Source organism: Lithobates pipiens, unplaced genomic scaffold (assembly GCF_037356315.1).
Source record: "Lithobates pipiens isolate NorthernLeopardFrog02 unplaced genomic scaffold, aLitPip1_a1.2 Scaffold_22, whole genome shotgun sequence".
NCBI classification, from domain to species: Eukaryota; Metazoa; Chordata; class Amphibia; order Anura; family Ranidae; genus Lithobates; species Lithobates pipiens.
Window position 1 is genome coordinate 224981062 of NW_027507784.1, and position 23801 is coordinate 225004862.

Genomic DNA, 23801 nt, shown 5'->3' on the forward strand with positions numbered 1-23801 from the left:
GTCTCCCACAGTCTCCGGGATACCTCTAAAGCAAAGATTCTGGCGTCTTTCTCTATTTTCCAGATCCTCCTGTTGGAGCTGCAGTTGAGACACTGAGAGGCGAAGGTTGTGGTTATCCTACTCAACAGCCTGAACATAGCTGACCATCAAATTTATTTTCAAGCGTGTCTGTGCGGTCACCGAGCTGGTTGATTTCTTTTTCGCAATTCCACCGCAAGTTTTTTTTTTTTTTTTTTTTTTTTTTATAATTGTAATTTTTATTAATTTTTAAAGCAAAAACAAAAACAATACACTAAAGCATTAGAAAAATCAGTAAATATAGAAAGATATAGATCAAGGTGTAAGGCATAAGTTACAACAGACAGAGAAAAAAGTCCACAAACGCAGGCACAAGGGTGAACTGCGTATCCATATCTCGTACTATAAATAACAAACAGTCAGTGTAAATCAAACAAACTATTCTGAGCATCAAGAGGCCGGAGGCCAAAAAGAGGCAAAAAACGAATATTCACATGGTCAGCATAGTATGTCCCCGGGAGGGGAGGGGGACAAGACAGGGTAGGGGAGGGGGGGGGGGCGGAAGCCATCAACAAAGGGCCCCGATCGGTAGCTGCAGTCAGATGGACGTACCGGCAGGGGGGGCCCCATATGCTGATCGATCCCAGGGTTCCCACACTTTATCGAACTGGGGAACCAAATCATGCACCGAGGCTGTCAAATACTCCATTCTCCGAATTTCAGACACCAGTTGGAGTAACCTAGGCCAGGGGGGAGTTGCATTGGACAACCAACACAATGGGACAAGCCTCTTAGCAGCAAGCAAAATGTAGGAAACCAGTCGATTGGTGTTTTTTTACCTGGTATAGGGAGACCCAGCAAGCAATATAGGGGATCAATCGGGAGGGATACCCCCGTCACCTCCACCACCAAAGACCCCACCGCTATCCAGAAAGGCCGTATCAAAGGGCATGTCCAGAAGATATGGAACAATGACCCAATGTCAAGGCCACATCGCCAACAAGATGGTGAGACTGAGAAATCGTATTTGTGGATGACATCGGGGGTCTTATACCAAAACATAAGGATTTTTATTGCCGTTTCCCTTTGCGTAACACACTTAGAGGATTTGAAAGTAGAGGACCAAATCCTATCCCACGTCTGCAGGGAGATAGGCTTGTCCAACAACTGAGACCATCTACTCATATACAGATGCGTAAATTTAGTTAGAGGGGTCGACTCATGGAGGATGCGGTGAATAGAGGAAATTAAATTAGGTTGATGTGGACCTTGAGCGCAGAGATGCTCAAAAGCTGTGGGAGAGTCAAGGGTTAAGGTCGGAGATTTAGAGTTAAAGAAGTGCCTCACCTGTAGGTAGAAGTAAAACGAATGTTTGGGAATGTCATATTTTTCTCGCAAGGTCTCAAAGGCGTGAAGTCTACGGGAGACAGGGTGTACCAGGTTTCTAAGTTGGAAAAGAGGGGGATCTAGCCACGGGGAAATCCTACCCATGGACAGTCCATCAGGGATATTAGGATTAAATAAGACATTCGTGAGGGGGGGGGGGGGGGGCAGGCCGAAGAGAGGGAGTACTTTTTGTTACACTTTTGCCACAAGTCCAAGGTAAATGACATTGGGGCAGTACATTGACGTCTGAGGGTGGAGGGTAGTGGGGATGGTGCGCCCCAGATCAAGGAGCATGGGTGAACCGGATACAGGACCCCCTTTTCAATAGTAGCCCACCGACTCGTGGCATTAAGAGAGGACCAGGTAGCAATAATTCGTAAATGGGTAGCTTGATAATATTTCACAATATCCGGAGCACCCAACCCCCCCCGACCCGCGGGCGCAAACACCACAGAGCTGGCAAAGCGATGAGACCTATCAGCCCAAATAAATTTAAGGAAACGTCGTCGGAGAAGTTTAAGCTGAGGGGACGGAACGGCAACTGGCAGTGTCTCAAAGTGATAGAGCAGTCTGGGCAAGACTGACATTTTAAGGACGTTGACCCTGCCTAGCAGGGATAGAGGGTATTTAGACCAGGTCAGTAGTGAATTATTTATATCCTGAAACAGGGCAGGAAAGTTCGCACGGAACAGGTGGGAATAAGAAGGGGTCAGAAAACCCCCCAGGTACTTGAGTGAATCACTGCACCATCTGTAGGGGTAAGATTCTTTTAGTCTAGAAAGTTGTGTGGCAGGGATGTGTATGGGGAGGGCCTCAGTCTTAGAGGTGTTAACCTTGTATCCAGAAATACCCCCAAAGGATGTTAGTAGCTTGTGCAAAGAGGGGAGGGACATCTGTACCTGGGCAGTGACCGTTGAGTATAAAGCTTCCAATGCCCTCAAAAAAGGGCCCCGAAACCCATAAACCCTGAGCGTGGCGAACATATAAGGCCAGCTGAGCCTATCAAAGACCTTTTGGGCGTCTAAGCTAAGTAGGAGTGCTGGTGTGTTGGTCCTATCCAAAAGATCGACCAGGTTGATCGTGCGGCGGGTGTTGTCACCTGCATGTCTGCCAGGCACAAACCCCACCTGATCTCTGTGAATAAGTTTGGGGGCAAGAACCGATAGCCGGGAGGCAAGAATTTTTGTAAATATTTTGTAGTCAGAATTCAGAAGGGCTATGGGCCTATAATTATCTGGGATGGAGGGATCCTTACCCGGTTTGGGAATCACTGAGATGAAGGAATGTGAGAAATGTGGATGGGGATGGGTCCCCTGTAGTAAAGTATCAAATAGAGTGAGCATGTGAGGTCCTAAAATGTCTAGATAGGTTTTATAGTAGAAATAGGGGAGTCCATCAGGACCAGGTGACTTATGCGATGGAAGATCCCGCACTACGTCAGAAAGCTCCTCCGCCGATACCGCCTTATTAAGGGTCTCCAGATCGCTCGACGAGAGTTTGGGGAGTTTAAGATTGGAGAAGAAGGCTCTAAATTTCTCTTGAGTAAAGTGAAAATGGTTTTCCGGGGAAAGACAGTTGTAGAGTTTATGGTAAAATTTACCGAAAATGTTTGAAATTTCACGAGGGCAATAGGTCCTAGATCCGTCAGGTCGGGAAAGAAACTCAGGAAAATAATTGAATGCACGTGGGCGCAATTTGTTGACTAGCATTGTATGAGGTTTATTGGAAAATTCGTAGAATTTCTGCCTCATCCAAAGCAGCGATTTGGCTGTGAGTTGTGCTGTTTTAATCTGTTCCCTAAGGAGAGTGACCCTCCGGAGTCTTTCCACCGTGGGGGCGGCCAGGAGCTTCCGTTCAGCCGTGAGAAGAGCAGAGGTTAGTGATCGGATAAGTGCGGACCTATCCCTCTTCAATCTAGAGCTCTCTGCAATACAAGCGCCTCTGAAGACGGCCTTATGGGCCTCCCACAGGGTGGAAAAATCCGGGACCGACCCAGTGTTCAATTGGAAAAATTCCGTGAGACCCTTCGCAAGGACCGCGCGGGAGCTTTCAGAATGTAGGAGGTGGCTGTTAAGCCTCCAGTGACAGGATCTAGGATAAGCCTGAGTGAGCAAGAGGTTTAGGGTAATGGGGGCATGGTCGGACCAGGTAATCGGTAGCACCTCAGAGTCGACCACGTGTGGGATGAGAGGGGCGGAAATAAGAAAGTGATCGAGCCGCGGGTACATTTTATGGGCTGGAGAATAAAAGGTGAATTGCTGAGCTGTGGGATGCTTGATCCTCCATGAGTCGAAGAGCCGATGGGACCTGATGAGCTGACGGAAAGAGGTGGCTTGGGAAGCCAACTTCCTGGAGGGTGTGGATGAGAACAGAGTTTTCCTATCCCTGGAGGGAGACATGACCAAGTTAAAATCCCCCCCAACTATCATGAAAGGCTGGGATGGGCAATGAGGGGAGTCAAGCGAGGTACTAAGGAAGTCAAGCTGCCCAACATTAGGGGCATACAGGTTGACAAGGGTCAGGGAGGTGCTCAAGTGCTGACATTCTAAAACTAGGTACCTGCCATGGGGATCTGCATGGGATTTTGTAACCTTAATAGAGCACGACTTCTTAATCAAAATTGCAACCCCTGCCCTGCCTGTGGGGTCAGAGGCCAGGAAGGAGGTAGGGAAATGTTTGGAGGCAAACTTAAGGGAGCCATCCGCTCTAAAATGAGTTTCTTGCAGCATAATCACGTCCGCACCGGAAGACCTGAATTCCTTCAGGGCCAACCAGCGCTTACGTATGGAACCTAGGCCTTTAACATTATAGGACAGAATTTTTAAAGCCATAAGGATGCGTTATTAAGATAAGCAATGGTAAGTACCTGAGAATAGTGGCACAGCCTATAGTAAACAACATTATAGTAAACAACATTATACTGGGGCATCATTGAAGAAAATGCGACTTTGGCGTCAGATATACCCCGGCAAAGAGAAAAAAATAGGAGCGCCCAAAGCCAGGATAGCCTGAGGCCTAACCAACCTTTGTAGTGCATAGGAGAATAATGAAACTGAGCTCTACAAGTGGACACAGTAGAACATAAAACATTAGTAAAATACAGTAACAAAAACAAAAAAAATAAACAACAAAAATAAAAATAAAAAGAGCAGAAAAAAAGAAAAAAACATTAGCATGACCTGAGGGCGTCATGTGCCTCAGGGGACCTAGGGAGTCAACCCAGGTCAAGAGGGTCATGGCCGGACGAGCACCAGGGGTGGTCGGACTGAAAAAATGGAAGGGCCATCAACTCTCCGTATGAATTCGTAGATGAACAAATAGCATTAACAACCTATAGTTCTCGTAGAAAAAAAAAACAAACGGAGCCCCATGGGGTGGGGAAAAAAGTCCCAGCTTGACGAATCAAGGCAAAGGACAAACAGATTGATGCCACAGCAACAGGAACTTCTCCCTTCCCATACACAGGAGGAAGGGAGAAATAAGAGGGTCAAAGTAGCAAATAAACTGAACCACAAGAGAAGTGTCGAGAGGGTTCAGGGAGGTTGCTTGGAGAACCGTGGGCGCTGAGGTGTAGAGAGGTGCCTCCTGGTCTTGCTTCGCACGGGCGTCCAGATGCGGCTTGGAGTATTGGGTAACGGACGAATCTGGACTTCAGCGGGATGTATGTCCTCCTCAGGGAGGGGAGGAAGACCAAGGTTCTTTAAGAAGGTTTCGCCTTCCGGAAGGTCCCGTAAGACGTGCTGAGTTCCATTTTTTGACACCATCAAGCGAAAGGGAAACCCCCAGAAGTATGGGACCTTGTGGTGTTGCAGGTGGGAGGTGATCGGCCGGAGGTTCCTACTTTTAGCCAGAGTGATGGGAGAAAGATCACTGAAGATTTGCAGTTTCACCCCTTAGTAGGTTATTTGAGGTTTATTGCGTGTGGAGCGGATCAGTGCCTCCTTGCTTTCAAAGAAGTGAAACCGGATAACAACGTCCCTGGGTCTGGCTCCAGCTGGAGGTTTGGGGGCCAGGGAGCGATGTGCTCTGTCAAGGCGCCAGTCTATGTCCACGACCGTGGGGGCCAGGGTGTTAAAAAGGCCCAGGAGGTAAGAACGTAGATCAGAATCACCCACAGTCTCCGGGATACCCCTAAAGCGTAAGTTCTGGCGTCTCTCTCTATTCTCCAGGTCCTCCTGTTGCAGCTGTAGTTGGGAGACAGAGGCGGAGGTTGTGATTGTCTTCTTCAACGGCTTGGACATAGCTAACCATCTCGTCAAACTTATTTTCAAGTGTGTCTGTACGCTCACCCAGCTGGTTGATCTCCTTTCTCAGTTCCACCGCAAGCTTATTTACCTCGGCCGAGACATTAGTCGTGATCTGTTGAAGTAAAAGGTGCAGCTTGGCGTCCAATTTGGCATCCAAGATAGCAGGGGTAAGAACCCCCTGCGCTGAGGGGGGGACTCGGTTCAGGGGCCTGGAGAGCATTAGCCGAGGAGGAGCCAGAGCCCTCAGTCCCAAGAGTTGAATCCAGAATGGCGAAGGGATCCGGCGGAGAATGAGAGGGCGCAAGTTGAGATCTGGTGACAAAACGATCCATAATAGGCCCTGTCTGTTGTTGTTCAGGGATATGCTTGTAATGTTCCTGCTGCTGACCGATTTTTCCCATGGGGTGCTTTGGTACTGTAGAGATAAGAAAAGCTTACCCCCGGATCTATTAGTAGCTAGCGTTGTTTAGCGGGGGTCGTGGAGAGTAGATGGGCCCCCTAACTCATTTAGGAGCCACGGAGGTTAAAGTTGATCGTGGTCATAATAATTGCTGGCGACAGGTACAGTCAATGTCAGGAGGCTTATTTTTGTTTTAACCCCTTCACCCTGTGGAGCTGTGGCAATGGGAGCTGTGAAAACCTGGGTGTAGCAGGGTGTAGCAAGATGGCCACCAGGAACCAATATAGGCCGAAGCCAGGGTCTCGCCTGGAGGGTGTTGCCAGGGATGATTGTTGCCTGATGCAACGGTAAAAGGGTAGCAGTGAACCAGTCCTCATAAGCCCCCAGGGGTGGCCTAGCAAGGGATCCTCCTGACGGTGTGGGGAGGGGGGGAGAGAATTGGAGGGGAGCAGGCAGGTGGAAGTCCAAATATCCCCACAGGGGACTCACCAGGCCGGAGGGGTGCAGGGCAGGTGATCCCAGGAGCCTCCTGTGTGCAGCGGTGCGGCGGCCGAGTACGTCTCCTCCGGGATGCCTGGTTCCGCCGCCGGGCAGCCCCGCAGGAAAGTCCGGGGATTATGGAAGCCTAGTAGGCCGCAAGATGGCGCCCGGCGCGGCGGCCTCCAGCGGCCAGAACGGATCAAATCCCGTGGTCCCCGAGCGAGAGATGGCCAACAAATGCACCCCGACCTGTGGAGAAGCGTCCGAGGAGCAAGATGAGGTGTTTATTTTGCACTTAGGGCGTCCTGGAGCGGAGGATGGCACCAGATTAACAGAGGCCTGACGGAGCTCTGCTGAAAAGCGTCCGTCCTCGGTCCCGGCCGGCCACGCCCCCCCCCCCCCAAGTTTGTTTACCTCGGCCGAGATATTGGTTGTAATTTGTTGAATCAGGAGATGTAACTTAGCATCCAGTTTGGCATCCAATATGTCAGGGGTAAGGATCCCCTGCGGGGATGGCAGACCCGAGTTGGAGGCATGGGGAACAATAACTAGGGGAGTGCCAGAGCCCTCCATTCCCAGAGGCAAGTCCATGTTGGAGAAAGGGTCCGGAGGGGAATGGGGGGGAGGCGGCTGAGATCTGGTAACAAAGCGGTCCATAGTAGGCCCCGTCTGCTGATCAGGGAAGTGTTTGTAATATTCCTGTTGCTGACCAATTTTTTCCATGGGGCACTTTAACACTGCAATGAAGAGGAATGCTTACCCCCGGAGCACTTAGTAGCTAGTGTGGCGTTGCGGGGGTCATGGGGAGCAGACTGGCCCTTTAACTCATTCAAAAGTAATATTGGTCGGTGTCAGTGAGACACATGACGATGGCTGAAGACAGGTTTAAATGATTGCAGGAGACTCCTCTCCCCTCCACACCAGCAGAGTGTGAAATTAGGAGCAGTAGGCTGTTGGGTATAGCAAGATGGCCGACCACAGCCAGCACAGGCCGGGACCAGGGCCAGGCCCGATGGAAGCTGCAGTGCGGGGGTTTGTGATGTAGTTGCCGTCCAGGGGGGAGACCCTGCGGTCGGATGATCCCTCTCCCGATTTTCGCTGGGTAGTAGTCCGGGCGCAGTGCTCCTCCGCGGGTGACCGCCGTAGGAAAGGCCGGGGATCTACAGGCCTCACTAGGCCGGACCCGGCCGCGGCCTCCTCGCACACCCCCAAGGCTCAAACGAGCCACCGGAGCACACAGGGGGAAGAGATCAGTAGGGTTGGAGGGTGGATGATGGTCCCCTACCTCCCGATGCGGCCTAATTTATGGAAATTTGCAAGGCCTCCGGAGCGGCAAGATGGCCGCCGCAAGCTCCCGGTGTCGACCGTCCCGCTGCCGACTGGAGGGGTATTCACACAAAATATGGGCACCGGACGCAGCAGAGCACCCCAGGGAGTAGCCGACCATCGTTTCAGGCACTAGTCAGGGCTCAGGGTACACGGAGCTCCCACAGAAAGCATCCTCCACCGGTCACTTCCGGACACGCCCTGACAGATGAACATTTGAAGAAATGGTGTAGTCCCTTTTAGTTGAATTCTGAAATCTCCACACATCCAAGAGTTGAGAGGCACTAATGAATTTATATAGTTAGCTCTTTTCGAATGAGATCCTGTGGTAGCCAATGTGTCTATGGATCTGGGATGCTGTTAAAGTCTCCACATACAATAATATATCCTTGGCAAATTTCAGAAACTCTATTCCATACTTTGTTCAAGTAGGCCAATGGTCTCACATTTGGAAGGTAGAAATTACCGTATATACTCGAGTATAAGCCGAGATTTTCAGCCTCTTTTTTGAGGCTGAAAGTGCCCCCTCGGCTTATACTCGAGTCACCGCTGTCTGACTGCTCGATCAGCGTATCGAGCAGACAGACGGCGGACATTAAAATTCAAAAGCCGCGCCTCCTTCTCCGCCTCCGCCTGTGATAGGCGGAACACTGAATTTCCCAGCAGTCAGTGTTCCGCCTATCACGGACATCCGCTCATTCTCATACTACGGACGAGTATGAGAGGATGTCCGTGATAGGCGGAACACAGGCTGCTGGGAAATTGAGTGTTCCGCCTATCACAGGCGGAGGCGCGGCTTTTGAATTGTAGAATGGCCGCCGAGAAGAGCGGCGATCCTGGAGCGGCGATCCATCGGCACGACACGGGACGGAGGAGGCACGGGACGGAGGAGGCACGGGACGGAGGAGGCACGGGACGGAGGAGGCTCGGGACGACGGCGGCTCGGGACGGAGGCTTGGGACACAGGTAGGCTGGACACACACACAAGGCTGCACGGACACACACACACACACACACACACACACACACACACACACACACACACACACAGGGATGGATGGATGGATGGATGGATACACACACACACACACACACACACAGGGATGGATGGATGGATGAATACACACACACACACACACACACACAGGGATGGATGGATGGATGGATACACACACAGGGATGGATGGACGGACACACACACAGGGATGGATGGATGGATGGATGGACACACACACAGGGATGGATGGACGGACACACACACAGGGATGGACGGACACACAGGGATGGACAGCCATGTCTCACCCTTGGCTTATACACGAGTCAATAAGTTTTCCAGTTTTTTGGGGGTAAATTGGGGGCCTCGGCTTATATTCGGGTCGGCCTATACTCGAGTATATACGGTAACTAAGGTATTGTTCACTTCACATACTTAATCAAGAAAATGTCCTTTATCATCCTGAATCTTAGAGAGGAGCTTAAATGCCACCATATTCTTGATTGCTATGAGAACACCTCTCTTTTTGGACTGAGCATTGGTTTGATATATAAATGGAAAGTTCTTGTTGGTGAATACGGGTGACTTCTGGTCACAGAAGTGCATCTCCTGTAGGCATAGGATGTCACATTTGAGGGACCTCACTTCCTTCCATATCATATTACTAGGCTGTTCAGTCCCTTAACATTAACAGAAGAGATTGTACATTTTATCTTGTAATAGTGTAGGTACTGAGAGTTTGAGATGTCAGAATAGACATGGGCTATAGATGGGGAATTGTCCCGATGATTATCTAGTATTAGGAAAGTGCCTAAGGGTGAGCTACATAGAGGTTACAAAGAAGCAACAAATGGCTTCTGTTCCAGGGTGGTGTTTCTTCTGCTTATGTAACAATGGTCTCCATTGAAGCAATTTAGGATGGAGATGGGTTGAGCAAAAACAAGAAATAAACCAATAAATTTGAGGAATAAGCAACAGAAAAACAATACAAGAAGGAATAGAGTAATCAATTAGCAGCGTTAGTCTCAATATTGCCACTCAATAACAGCCACTGAATGTATATAAAAAAAAAAAAAAAAAAAAAAAAAGAGGATCCAAACAAGAATCTGAGCAGATAACTATCTGCAAAACTTTTGGGGTTTAAAAAAATAAAATAAACACACAGCTGTATATAGCATTGTGAGTACCTTCCGAAGCTGCTAAACATAAGTTGAAAGATTGCTGAGCATTTCAGCCAACTTCTTCATCATGTCCATTAAGATTTTGCAAGTGCCGTCAGAAGATGAAGAATCAGGTTCAAGGATTTCCCAATCCCTCAGTACGGTGGTCTTCCCCTCCCATGTTTTTTGCAGTTTGGCAGGGTAGTTCCACCTGTACACAATATTATGATTGTGGAGTGACTTTGTCATTATGTTTCTCCTGCGCTTTAAGGTGTATTCTGATAGATTGACAAAAAAGGTAAGATCTTGCATGTTCCCTGGTAGTTTATCTGGATTTCTAGATAAGGCCATTGAGACGGAACCGATCCCACACGCCGAGTGAGTGCTTCCGTCAGTATACCGCTTCCCAAGTCTGAATATAGATATCAGATATTCCAACCGCTCACAAGCACAAAACAAGACGACACTTGCTTAGCTACTCAACATGGACTGATTTATTAGAACCAAAATGCCAAGTATTTATAATACAGTAGAAGACTAAAACCTAACCTAATTAGCATGAGCTAATTATCTAAATCAACACTGAGACTAGTTGACTGAGGGATAAGACTTTTCGGCTCCTAGCTCACTAACAATTCAATAGACATTACCATAAACATCAACACAGGGTTAATTAGCCCAAACAACAATGTGTGAAATACTATCACAAGCCAGACTAGACTCATTTACATTATACAAGCCAACAGACAGGCTGGGGTTCATGACATTAGCATCTGACAGTGTGTGTCCCAATAGCATGAGACAACACAAATTATATATACATATACAGCATTGAATCTGACTAGCACAGATTATAGTGGGGTTCTCATTCACCATGTGCCCCTTAAAATCCAGGGCCCACAATCAGTCCGCAAGAGGCTCACATTCAGTCCTCTCAAAAGCCTGTGTCCCGGCTAGGTCTGTCACAACCATTAATTTCTCTTTGGCCATGAAGAAGTGAATACGGGCAATAGTGTTTAGGAAGATGCTCAGGTAGATGTTTGGGTTTCAGGAGTCTATGTATACAGTTCAATGGCCAGATCTTCCAGTGGCAAGTCTGGAAGGGCATCTCTAAGAATCTTAGTGAAGAACGCCTGGAGCTGGTAGTGTTTAACTGATTCGGGGATCCTAGAGCGATCCACCAGTTTGGATTTAATCCAGGCCAGATAATCCTCTCTTTTATTGTGGGCATCAACAAAATCATTGAAGGTTGTTGCAAACTCCCCCATATCATTTTCAATGTGCAGAATTCTATCATTTACTTGTACAATGTCAGACCTAAATTGTTGCATCAGGGTTAAGATATCTGCCCGAATAGTGTTTCTTGTGCTGTGTACACACGATCAGACTATCCGGAGGACTTAGTCTTGGGGGCAAACCGCCGTAAAGTCCGCCGGACTGTTCGAACAAGCGGAACCTGCCCACACGGGACTTTTCCGCCGGACTATCCGCCGTGCTTTTGAAATGAACGAACGGATTTGCCCACACACACGGAGGAAAGTCCGTTAATTTTAAACGCGGCTCCAGGTAGCCGGGGCAAGCGAAGGAAGCGTCGCTGGCCCCGTCACCTGGTATGGACTTAAAGGGGAAGCCCTATGCTTTAGAAACGGCATGGGGGTCCCCCCGGGTCCATATCAGACCCTTATCCGAGCACGCTACCCGGCCGCTCAGGAAAGGGGGTGGGGACGAATGAGCATCCCCCTGAGCCGTACCAGGCCGCGTACCCTCAACATGAGGGGTGCTTTGGGGAAGGGGGGGGCGTGCACCTCCCCATCCCAAAGCACCTTGTCCCCATGTTGATGAGGACAAGGGCCACTTCCCGACAACCCTGGCCGTTGGTTGTCGGGGTCTACAGGCGGGGGGCTTATCGGAATCCGGGAGCCCCCTGATACCGGCTCCCCACCCTATGTGAATGAGTATGGGGTACAATGTACCCCTACCCAGTCACCTGTGAATGAAATGTAAATAAAACACAACACACAAGGGTTAAAAAATAGTTTATTGCACAGCTCTGGGGGTCTTCTTTCGTCTTGGGGGGTCTTTTTTCCTTCATTAGTCCTGGCTACCTGGAGCCGTGCTCAAAATTACCAGACTTATCTCCGTGGGCGGGAAAGTCCGTTCATTTCAAAAGTACGGAGGACTAGCACACACGCGGCCGTATTGTTCGGCAGACAAATTTTGGTGCAAAACTACTTTCTAAGTCCACCGGACTTTTGGGTACAAAAAAGTTCGCCGGAGCCCACACACGGGCGGATTGTCCGGCGGACTCGAGTCCGCCGGACTTTTCCACTGGATTGTTTGATCGTGTGTACGCGGCATTAGAGAGACAAGCATATCTTTTAAAGTTGTATCCATCACAGGTTGGTTGAATGTGGAGAAAGCCAGTAGAGAGCCCTGTAACTCCCTGGTGTCATCTAGTGATGTATCCAGTGCACTCAACCATGTTGGTGTGCCTGTGGATTCTGACATTTTATGCCTGGCTTTAGCTGGGCTGAAGATGTTTGATGAGGCTTGGGAATTTGGGTTGCTGCATTGAGAGTATGTGGAAGTTTTACCCTTTGAGCCCTGACTTGCTGTTCCCTTCCCCTGTGGGTGACCATGTGAGGCAGAGGAAAGGCAACCGCCATCTTGGAAGTCCCTTCGGAGCTGCAGGGAGAATAAGTCCGTCGTGGTCATTTCTGCTCTTTTCTTTTCCTAAACAATGTCTCTGATGGTGCCCGATGCTGTGGGGCTGAAAACCACCATCTCCAAGTGCTCAGGATTGATGCAATATGCTCCAGCAGGCGTCCTAACTCTGGAGCTACAGAGCTAAGCGGCCATACTTGTCTGTGCACCAGCCACGGCCCCAGAATTTTTTTTTTCAATCTGTTTTGTTGTGATTAGCTGTGATTGGTCAAAGCTAATCACATGGTACAGATGGGCTGTGATTGGCCCTGTCTGCATCATGCAATCAAGTTGACCAATCACCACTAGCAACAATGGATGGCATGAAAGGAAGCCATCCATTGGGTACAACTGTCATGTGACCTGCTGTGATTCATCACAAGGTACCAGCAGTGAGCTGGTACTCTGATAAGCCATCCATGGACAGGGCCAGTGACAGATTGCGCTGCTGCACGGCCTTGCGATTGGCACTTTCTCACAGGATATGATATGACATCCAGTCAGGATGTTTTGTTCTTCATAAACATATGTGCGAACCCTAACTGTAAATGTGGTGTACATTGCAGAAACATCATACCTATTGTAATTAAACCTGTTTAATATGTCTGAGATTCCATTCAAATAGCAGGTTCAGAAAAAAAAGTCAAGGGCTAACAAATTATTTCCGTGATAGCCAGAAGTAATTTTCCGCTCAATTATTTTTCTATGCACGTTCAAATGAAAACGTAATACCATATGGCCAGTCATGTCCAGGAATGTACATAGAGTTGATGGACATTTTGTAGGTAACATTTTGTAAGATCGGCTTGTCAAATTGCTAAGAACAGCAACGTTTGGCTTATGTGAGGTTCCAGAATATATTTACTAATACAGTGGCAAAATCCTTTGTCGGACTATACAACAGGAAGTACGCCAACCATGACTATAGGAAATGGAGCAATCAAAGATGGATATCAAGTGGGCTGGTAGAATAATAAAACTCGCCCTGCTTTTCATTGCACTGTGCAACTCTATAATTTGGTATATGAATGAATGAAAGAAATACTTGTATAGCGCACAACACAAAATGAATCGCCTCAAGGTATATGAGAAATCTTTTGAAATAAAAGGAATGCTTAAGATGGCTGCACTCAAAAAAACACCTTTGTTGCTTCTTGTAAACAAAATACACAGAAAAGGTGTGTGGTGGGGTGGGGGAGGGGGGGTATGAACTGGTTGACCAACCTCTTCATGCCTTCCCCCACTGTTTGTGTCTCATTTTTACAAGAAGCAATACAGGTGGATCTTGGACTGCAGCCATTCGGAGCATTCCTTTCATATAATTGTGCAGTTTGCGAGCTGAAGTGGCATCCTTGTGGAGCGCTGTGTGAAACTGTGAAGAGCAGCTTTTTCTCATACAGAAAAATCTCTTCTACGAAAATAAAAAGTTCCCATTATCTTCAGTTTTAAAGTATCTTATAAAGGCTCAAACATCTAATAAACTTTAATAGCTGTTCTGTTAGACATGTCATCTATGTTTTTGGTAGAGGGGAATACAGAAAATCAATAATTAGAAGACTGTCTCTGGCTTCAATACTTTCCAAATGACTGATCCAGAACAAGCATACAATTAAAGTCAGTACTCACAATGTGCTTACTTTTAGTCATTGGTCAGCATAATAGCCAGGTAACTAACATTTTGATAAGTCAACAATGACAGCCATATTCTCTCACTACAGGCTTTCTTTAAGGAGACCGATAACAAGCAATAACTTTTTTTTCTTCTTTAAGCGAAAATTTACATTATTATGAGATTAAAAGAACAGAAAGCAGCTTACTCTACGAGTTCTTTCAACATCTCCACAAGGCAGACGCTTAACAAAATCTATGCCTGTCAATGGTGTTCCAGTTGGAGGAAGTAATATAGATTCATCCATCATCAAGTATTCTACATTAAGAGGCTTGTTCTAGAAGACAAAAATGTGACATTTATTTGGAATGTATTCACAATTAAAAAATAATGAAATCTGCAACATATAGTTACATAGTTGGTGAGGTTGAAAAAAGACACAAGTCCAACCTGTGTGTGCACTTTTATGTCAATATTACATTGCTTATCACTGTATGTTGTGGTCGTTTAGGTGTTATTTTTTTGAACCATATAAGCCCCCTGCTGAAACCACTGCTTGAGGAAGAGAATTCAACATCTTTAATTGATCTTACAGTAAAGAACCCCTCAAACAGCTTTTCTTCTAATTTAGTGAATGGCCACAAATCTTTTCAAATTCCCTTTGAGGGTTTTATCCTTATTGTGGGATAAATGTTTTATCCCCATTGTGGCGTCACCAGTACAGTATTTGTACATTGAAATCATATCCCCTCGCAAGTGTCTCTTCTCCAGAGAGAAGAAGTTCAGTGCTTGCAATCTTTTCTCATAACTAAGGTCCTCCAGTTCCTTTATTACTTTGTTGCCCTTCTCTGGACTCTCTCTAGTTCTTGCACATCCTTCCTGGGGACTGGTGCACAGGAGTGGATGGCATACTCCAGATGCAGCCAGAACAGAGTCTTGTAGAGTGGGAGAATTATTGTTACATCTCTGGAACACATTCCCTTTTTAATGAATGCCAATATTCTATTGGCTTTGCTTGCAGCAGCTTGACATTGCATACCATTGCTGAGCCCGTCATCTACTAGGACACCCGGTCCTTTTCCATCATAGATTCCCCCAGAGGTTCTCCCTCTAGTGAGTAGATTGAATTCATGTTTTTGCCACACAAATGCATTATTTTACATTTTTCTATATTAAACCTAATTTGTCACCCTATTAATTTGTTCAGATCTTCTTGCAAGGTTTCCACATCCTGCAAAGAAGCTAATGCTATTTAAAAATAAAAAAATATATACAAGTTAAAATCTGGAATTGGGGGTCTAAATCTGTGCTTCTAGATGTAATGGTGCACAAATGAGCAAGGACATCAATGTACAAAATAAAATAAGCTCTAAAGGCCAATCAGGGTTGTCCGAGGTGTCTAGAATGTAGAAACTCACCGCCATGCTCCTGTACTCATCTTCAAACATATCCAAAAATATCTCCTCTCCCTAAAAAGAAAACAGAAAACAACAGTATAAAAGGTCAAGCCTCCCCAATTTGGTAGATTTTGTGAAGCACATTAGGGGATGTAAGCTTGACATTGTATGACCTAATCAGTACTATGAATAAAAAAATAATAATTATAATCTCATATGATTTTCATTTACAAAATTACATTTGTCAAGGGACTGAATCAAAAAGGTGTTTGATAGCACCATGACTTATCTTAGGAACTCAACCCTGGAACATATTTTCTAAATTTTTTAGGTGAATTGCTCAGAACAGAAATATGGTAGCTGCCTTTACTATATCATTTTTAAATTTGCATGCTCCAGGACTGTCAACCTGATCCCGGGTTTACTAGCTTGTGGGCCACTTACCAGAAACAAGCATACAGCCTGTGCAGTCTAAAATGTCACAATGCCTGTACAAATACAAATTTGGAAAATCATAAACCTGTATTATCATGTCGCAAAGGAAAGTGTTCAACAGCATGGCAATCAATTTGGTGAAACCTGGCTAATGATTTCACAGGAAGGAGGGCCAGATGCCAGCCATTAATGTCCTGGTGAAATATCCTCCTGTTTCCATCAAAACAAACCGGAAGAAAATAACCTGAATTAGGCTGAATTTTGTTGGAGATTTAGAAACTAACTTTTAAAATCAAACATGTCAAACAAATCTTTTAGATAGCAGTCACACTTCTTTATAAAGACACAGTAGTACTCTCATACATTGGAGTACCTAAGAATTAAACAGAAATTCCGCACTGAGTGATGTTAACTGCTGCCTCTCTATAAAAAAAAACTTCACAAAGTGAAATACAATAAGTGTCATAAATGATAGATTGGGGGGTGGTGGAAGTATAACAGGTGATAAGGGGAACATATTCCTAACCACAGATGTGAAGCTGTGTGCACTGTATAATGAATGCTAACAGCTCATGTGACTCTTTTCATATAAAGGGTCCGTTTGTTCAGGTAAATGTCCTCAAAACTTGGTGGTGGTACACTTTGGTGTTGAAAACATCCTGGCAGAAAGATTTATTTTTTGGTCGCATCATGGCAGCATACACCTATGGGTTGTGGCTACGCCTCTGCAACCTGATAGGACCGCATGACTATTAAATCTTGAGAGGGCCCCCGCCCCAGTATTCTCCCTTTTTCCCCCTCACCTGACAAGACCGGACAACACCCCTTACTGCCATCGCCCCAGCCAGGTTCAAGCCTCTCCTGGGTGGAAGTCCTACCTGTACAGCCTCTAAATGAGCTTAACAGAGGAATCCCCACTCTGATGGTCTCTTTCTTATTTACAAATCTTAAATAGATTTATCGTTCAGCGGCCTCTAACCTGTTTTTTTTTCCCGAGTATCTTTACTCTTTCCTTCTGCTGGACTCTGTAGTTCCTCTCTCGGTCTCCGAGCGCCAAACGGTCAGTGCTACAGCGCATGCACGGGTGGCCAGTAACTCACCCATCTGTTTGCCAGCTTCCAGAACGTTTCTACATATGCGCGAGATGACGTTGGCGCTACAGACGGCTGCAGCGGTGAATTGAAAAGCAGCACTTTCCATTGTGTACTGTGGCTGCTGCTGCATTCAAAACTAACGTTTTCACACTTTTTCGATTGTTTATTACCAACATCCTCTTCCTTGTTTCTCTCAGGTCAGTTTTCTTTAGTTTATTCTGGGTAATCTTCCCTTGCAGCTCTGCATATCTCCCTACCTGCTTTCTTGCACACTGACTTCCGTTTGTTTTAAGGAATCACCCTTCATGCCCCAGCAGACCATCACCAGCCTAATAGGTAAGAGAGATCGACATGGTAAGTATGACGAGAGAAAAAGAGCCTGTCACCAATGCTGTCTAAATTGCACAACCCTATCAGGTCATCCAGATCATCGCACTCAAGACGCTCAAGAAGGAGTTGCTCAAGTCACAGACAAAGCCAAGACCATGGCAGAAGCCGTTCAAGGCACAGGGAGAGTGGAGGTCACAGGAGGAGCTGATCAAGATCCTACTCTCGACATGGCCACTCCTACCACAGGAGAACCCCCTACGCGCAGGCATTCTCCTCGCACTCCGAGCCTCCATCCATCCAGGAATTCATGCTGGATTTGTGGCACAATAGCACTTTCAGATAGGCTGGCCTGTCGTACATGCTTTAACGAAGCACCTAAGGACAGGGAATTGGAACCTAGCGACCCAGCCAAAGAGCCGCCCCTCCAAAACGCAGGGCCAGAAACTAGCAGACCTATGCAAGGCACCTATTCTGCTGCTTCTTCCTTATCAAAAATGTCAGATCCTCTGTCGGATAACGATGACAGACACATCTACCGGCTTCGACTTCGAACTGATCGAACCCTTCGTTAAATCAGTGAAGGAAGCGATCGATTGGGTGGAGGAAAAAGAAACTCCTCAAAAAGTGAGGAAATATTTTCCGAACCTCAAAAAAAAGACCCTGAGACCTTCCCATTTATTGATGAGCTTGAAGATCTAATCAAAGAGGAATGGCAAAAACTGGAAAAGAATGCCAGCCTAACAGGTTAGCAAAGCTTTACCCCCTGAAAGAGCCTAACGTCACCCCATTGGTGTCCCCACCAGTGGTGGACTCTTCTCTGATGCATCTTGCCAGACATGTAACACTCCCAATTGAAGATGCAGTTACATTTAAGGATGTGCTGGATAGGAAAATCGACTTAGATCTTAAAAGATCCTACCTATCTGCGGGGGGGGGGGGGGGGGGGGCATGTGGGCCAGCTGTGGCACTTGCAGCTGTCGGAAGGGCTATTTCCAACTGGTCCTCCAATGCAGAGAAGCTGGTAACAGAAGAAGTGGAGCAAGAGAAGGTAATCTCAGCCCTCCAGGAACTGTCTCTCGCAGACAAATTTGTCGCATTAGCCTCTGTATAAAATCTACATCAAGGGCAATGTAGAGCTCAGTAATGGCCAGATGAGCAGAAGAGCACTTTGGCTGAAGCCCTGGTCAGCAGATCGATCCTCAAAATCAAATTGGTGCAAGATTCCCTTTGATGGGGTAAATCTCTTCGGGGAAAAACTAGACTCGGCCATTTCAAAAGTTACCGGTGGAAAATCGGGTCTTATCCCTTCGGATGGAAGGTCTAAACAGCAAGGGCCACCAGCCTCCAGACGAAATCTCCCAGACAAATAAAGGGAGGCAAGATCTTACAGACCTGGCAGAGCATAGGAGGAATTGGAAGAACCCTCAATCATCCTTCCTCAAGCTCCAGAAAGCCAAGACCCCTACCACCAGGGATCAGAAGTCTTTTTGAAGGTGCGCCCGCCGACCCAGCTGTAGTAGTAGCCAGGCTCAAGTGGTTCAAGCAGGTATGGGCGGAGGCAATAAAAGATCCATGGGCAGTAGCGACTGTCTAATTCGGCCATAAATTGAGGTTCCGGAAGCAACCAAGGGACCATTTCTGTGTAACAAGATTACCGGCATCTCGAGAAGAGGTTGCTGCTGAACGAATATATTCAAGGTCTCAACCAGAAACAAGCCATAGTGGAAGTTCCACTACCACAAAGAGGAAAAGGGTTCTATTCCCCTTTATCCTTGGTAAGGAAGAAGACAGGGAACCTATGTCCTGTCATGGACTTAAAAATCCTCAATCGATTAATCCAAGTAGAAGCATTCAAGATGGAGAGCCTGCAGTCAATTCTCCAGGCCATCAACATAGGAGATTGGATGCTCCATCGATTTACACGATGCTTACTTGCATATACTTGAACATAGATACAGATGCCTACCCGTCTGAGGTGAGGTATCTATATACTGAGAATACTGGGGTGGACTTTCAACATCAAATGGTGGCGGGTGCCGGGGGGGTAGGATAGAAGGCATAGGCCTGGCCAACTAGTGTGGAGAGATATGGTTCTGGTTCTGAGAAATATATACACTACCAAAAATAAAGAGCTCATGTATCAAGTAGGAGTAAGCATCCTATTTTTAGGGAGTTATACATCCAACCAGGTCTGAATTGTTGTACTTTCTGTTTGCTAATATAAATATATCTTTCCACCTCCATGAACTTTTCAACTTCAATCTGCCAGTCTCGAAGAGTGGGGCAACGACTCTGCTTCTGATAACTCTAGGAATGAGACTTTTAGCTGCATTCAATAAGTAACACTTTATTTGTAGGATTTAATGAAGGAAGGGGTTGCATGGAATAGGTAGTGGTGATGGGTAAATTCAATAGGCCTGCAAGTGGTTTTCTGAATCCAGAGGGAAATATCCTACCAAAATTTCTTTATTTTGGGGTAGATCCATCATATACAGATAAGAGATAAGTGCCTTCTTGGGCACAACCTCTAGCATTTTGAATCTGCCTGCTGGAACATTCTGGCAAGGCGGAAAGGCTTACAATACCATCTAGAAAGAAATTGTAACACGTTTCCTGGGTTTTAGTGCTAATAGAGGAGCCATAAGAAAGTGTGATTATGTTTTGAGGTTGAGGTGTAATAAAACCAAATTCTAATTCTGCCTCACTTTCCTGTATACTGACTGCACACCCAATATAAGACTATACATTCAAGATAGTAAATGAGTGGTATCAGCCTGACGAGCACATGATGTTCCATGAGAGAGGCGGCTGCACATGGTTTAGGGCACAGTTTATGAAAGTCCTACAGTTGCCTGTGTTGCCAAGTGTCCATGGGGAGCCCTAAATACATTTGCCGTAAATAGGCCAAAGGCAGCAACTGCCCTGTTGGAGCTAATTTTAAATATCTGGTATCTCTCTTTCCATACCCCATGTGCAAAAACATAAGATGCCGTTGCCCGGCTAAAACCAAGGGAAACCCCCCAGAGGTGCCAAAGGAGAGGTTGGAGGGAGGCGAGGTCTCCATGTATTTATCCTATCCCATGTTTTTAGAGTTGCTAGCGTGAATGAGGAGATGTCCAGAAGGAGAGACCCCTGGCTTTTGCTGGGATCCACGGCTCCTCTGCTAAATTAATTCCTACCAAAGTTTTTTTCAAGGAGGACCCACAGCTTATCTAAGGAGCTGTGGTGCCAATTCAGAATATGCACTAAGGCTATAGCCTTGCAATAAAGGTTTACATCAGTCATCCCCAGTCCTCCCTCGTTTTTCCGTTTCTGTGAAATCGAATGGGCAAGTTGAGGATGATTGTCCTGTCAGAAGAACAACAAACATTTTATGCTGCGGTAAGGATATCGGGACCATGAAAACAAGCAAAAGAATCCTTGGCAAAACACTCATCTTTAAAACATTTAAATGACCCAACCAAGTGAGGGACAGCTTCTGCTATTTCCTAAGATCCCCATTCACAGACTGCAAGAGTTTCCCATAGTTACAATTGTAAAGAAGAGAGGGGTCAGGGGATATGTGGGTACCTACATAAGGTAATGTCTGTGTTTTCCAATATAAGGAGAAGTTTGCTTTCAGTTAAGACATCAGGTCTGGTGGAAGCATTATCTGTAAAATTTCAGATTTACCATAGTTTACCTTGAAATTAGACAGGTTTGTGTGAACATGTGAACCCCGTTAAAGTCTATGGAACGTGAACGTGAAAAATCAAAAAGTGCCAATTTTAAAGGCTATGCAATTTATTGTCATAAAAAGTGTTTGGGGACATGGATCCTGCCCCAGGGGACATGTATCAATGCAAAAAAAAAAAAAGTTTTCAAAACGGGCGTTTTTTTGGGAGCAGTGATTTTGCTAATGCTTAACCACTTCAATACAGGGCATTTATACAGCTTCCTTACCAGACCAATTTTTAGCTTTCAGCGCTCTCACACTTTGAATGGCAGTTACACAGTCATGCAACACTGTACACAATCAAAATTTTTATCATTTTTTTTTCATACAAATAGAGCTTTCTTTTGGTGGTATTTAATCACCAGTTTTTTTTTTATTTTTTGCGACAGTGAAAAAAAAGTGAAAAATTTGAAAAAAAAAAACTTTTTTTTTAGTTTCTATGATGAAATTTTGCAAACAAGTCATTTTTGTTCATAAATTTGGGCCAAAATTTATATGGCTACATCTCTTTGGTAAAAATAACCCAAATTAGTGTAGAGTAAATTTTTGAGAAAATCTGGTCCCCAATCAGAAATGTCAACAAAGAGGAGAGAGCAGAGGGACTATTGCGGTGCACATCACAGAGGATAAGGACATTAAGAAAAACAATTATGTAAAAATATTATATCAATTTATTTAAACATAAAAACATAGTATCAATACAAATGATCAAGGGCTGGTATAGGAGGTGAAGTATTTCGACTAGTTTCGCTTTTCAGCTTCTTCAGGAAATACCTACATCTAATATATATATATATATATATATATATATATATATCACAGTTAAATATACAACATAATAGGGTATAATCAAAATAGAGTGGGGGAAAAACATAATTCCCAAATTACATTCAGGGTCTTACCAAAACGCCTATGCCCCCGGGAAGGTTCAGGCGACCAAGGGAGGACTCCCCCGGCGGCTGGGAGAGGTATTAACCCCCGACATTAACCAATATCTGTGTACAAATATTTATGTTGAAACTCACTGGTTTGTAAACTTACCTCAAGGCATTTCTCGGGTGACAAACAAGTGTAAAAATCATCTCATCCACCAGAAATAAGCCAGTATAGTTGAGAGGAATAGATGTGCCCGTGAAATAGGAAAGACCACGTGGCTGTGGCTGCCCACAGGTGAAAAGTAGTGTGAACAATAAGTAAGGCCACATGACTGTGGCTACCCACGGGTTAAAAGTGATGTGCAGAAATATGGAGATTCATCATAAGAAGTAGCTGTGAAAGTCCACGCGTGAAAAGGTGAACGCATGCTGAAGGTGTGAAAAACAATCACATAAAACAGTGTATAAGGCTAACTGTAATTTAAAAATACACAGTTGCAGAAAGATGATAAAGGGAGGAATGGGAGAAAATATCCAATAATTATAGTGAAAACAAGATGTGATAAGTGAGATGTTAGTGAAGCCTGAAAGGTAGGGTCAAAAAATCAATATCATTACCCGTAAAATGATACACGTTAATTCCTTTAGGACCCCTTAGGGGGTAACGGGGCTGTCCACCCATCGGTAGATAAGCAAATCAGCTCCGCTAGTGCGACCAGTGTACAGAATGGAAAATCCGGAACATCAAAGTACTCTATATATAGGGAGTCATCTGTATAAACATTAGCAAGGTAATCTGTCAGTCTATAGAACATTAATTAATTTGGAGGAGAACCATAATAGCGCCCAGTCCGGACTGTGGTAATTCACCGATCGCAACACATCCTGAGTTCACGGGGACACATCGGCATGTCAGGGTAGCGGTGAAACCGCTATAAATAACCCCAGCGCCGTGTTGCCGGCGCACAGCGTCACAGGGTCCTTATGTAATGTCTAATTTTAAATCATACTCCTCTATGTTGTGAGGCCATTTATAATTTCCCAACCCAAATTAGTGGATATTATTTAGTCTCTTTGAAAGTTATAGAGTCTACAAGCTATGGTGCAAATCATTGAAAATTGATCACATCTGATCACACCTGATGTACTGACGGCCTATCTCATTTCTTGAGGCTCTGAAATGTCAGGGAAGTACAAATACCCCGCAAATCACCACTTTTTGAAAAGTAGACAGTCCAATGTATTTAGTAAGAGGCATGGTGAGTTTTTTGAAGTTGTAATTTTTTCCCACAATTCTTGGGAAAAAGAAGAATTTATTTTGTTGTTTTTGCTTTTACAAAATTGTCATAACAAGTTATTTCTCATACACAGCATATGCATACTTCCAATTACACCCCAAAATACATTCTGCAACTCTTCCTGAGAATGGCGATACCACATGTGTGGGACTTTTACACAGGCTGGCCACACAGAGAGGTCCAACATGCAGGGAACACCGTAAGGGGTTCTAGGAGCATAAAAGACACCTCTAATTTCCTAACAACCTATTACATTTGTGAAGGCCCTGGAGCACCAGGACAGTAGAATTACCCACAAAATTACCCCATTTTGGAAAGCAGACACCTAAACGTA

At 45.6% G+C, this 23801-nt stretch overlaps 1 protein-coding gene across 13 annotated transcripts in view; it reads right to left on the minus strand.

The window, feature by feature from the left end:
* The window catches only part of CLEC16A (C-type lectin domain containing 16A), a 1523862-nt gene that overhangs the window by 585062 nt on the left and 914999 nt on the right, over positions 1–23801 (minus strand). For all 13 annotated transcript variants that reach the window (XM_077448876.1, XM_077448874.1, XM_077448875.1 and 10 more), the window contains 2 exons: positions 15742–15792; positions 14532–14660 (listed from right to left, as the gene is read on the minus strand). In XM_077448876.1, coding sequence (XP_077305002.1) covers positions 14532–14660; positions 15742–15792 — 180 coding nt within the window. The remainder of the gene's footprint in view (positions 1–14531; positions 14661–15741; positions 15793–23801) is intronic.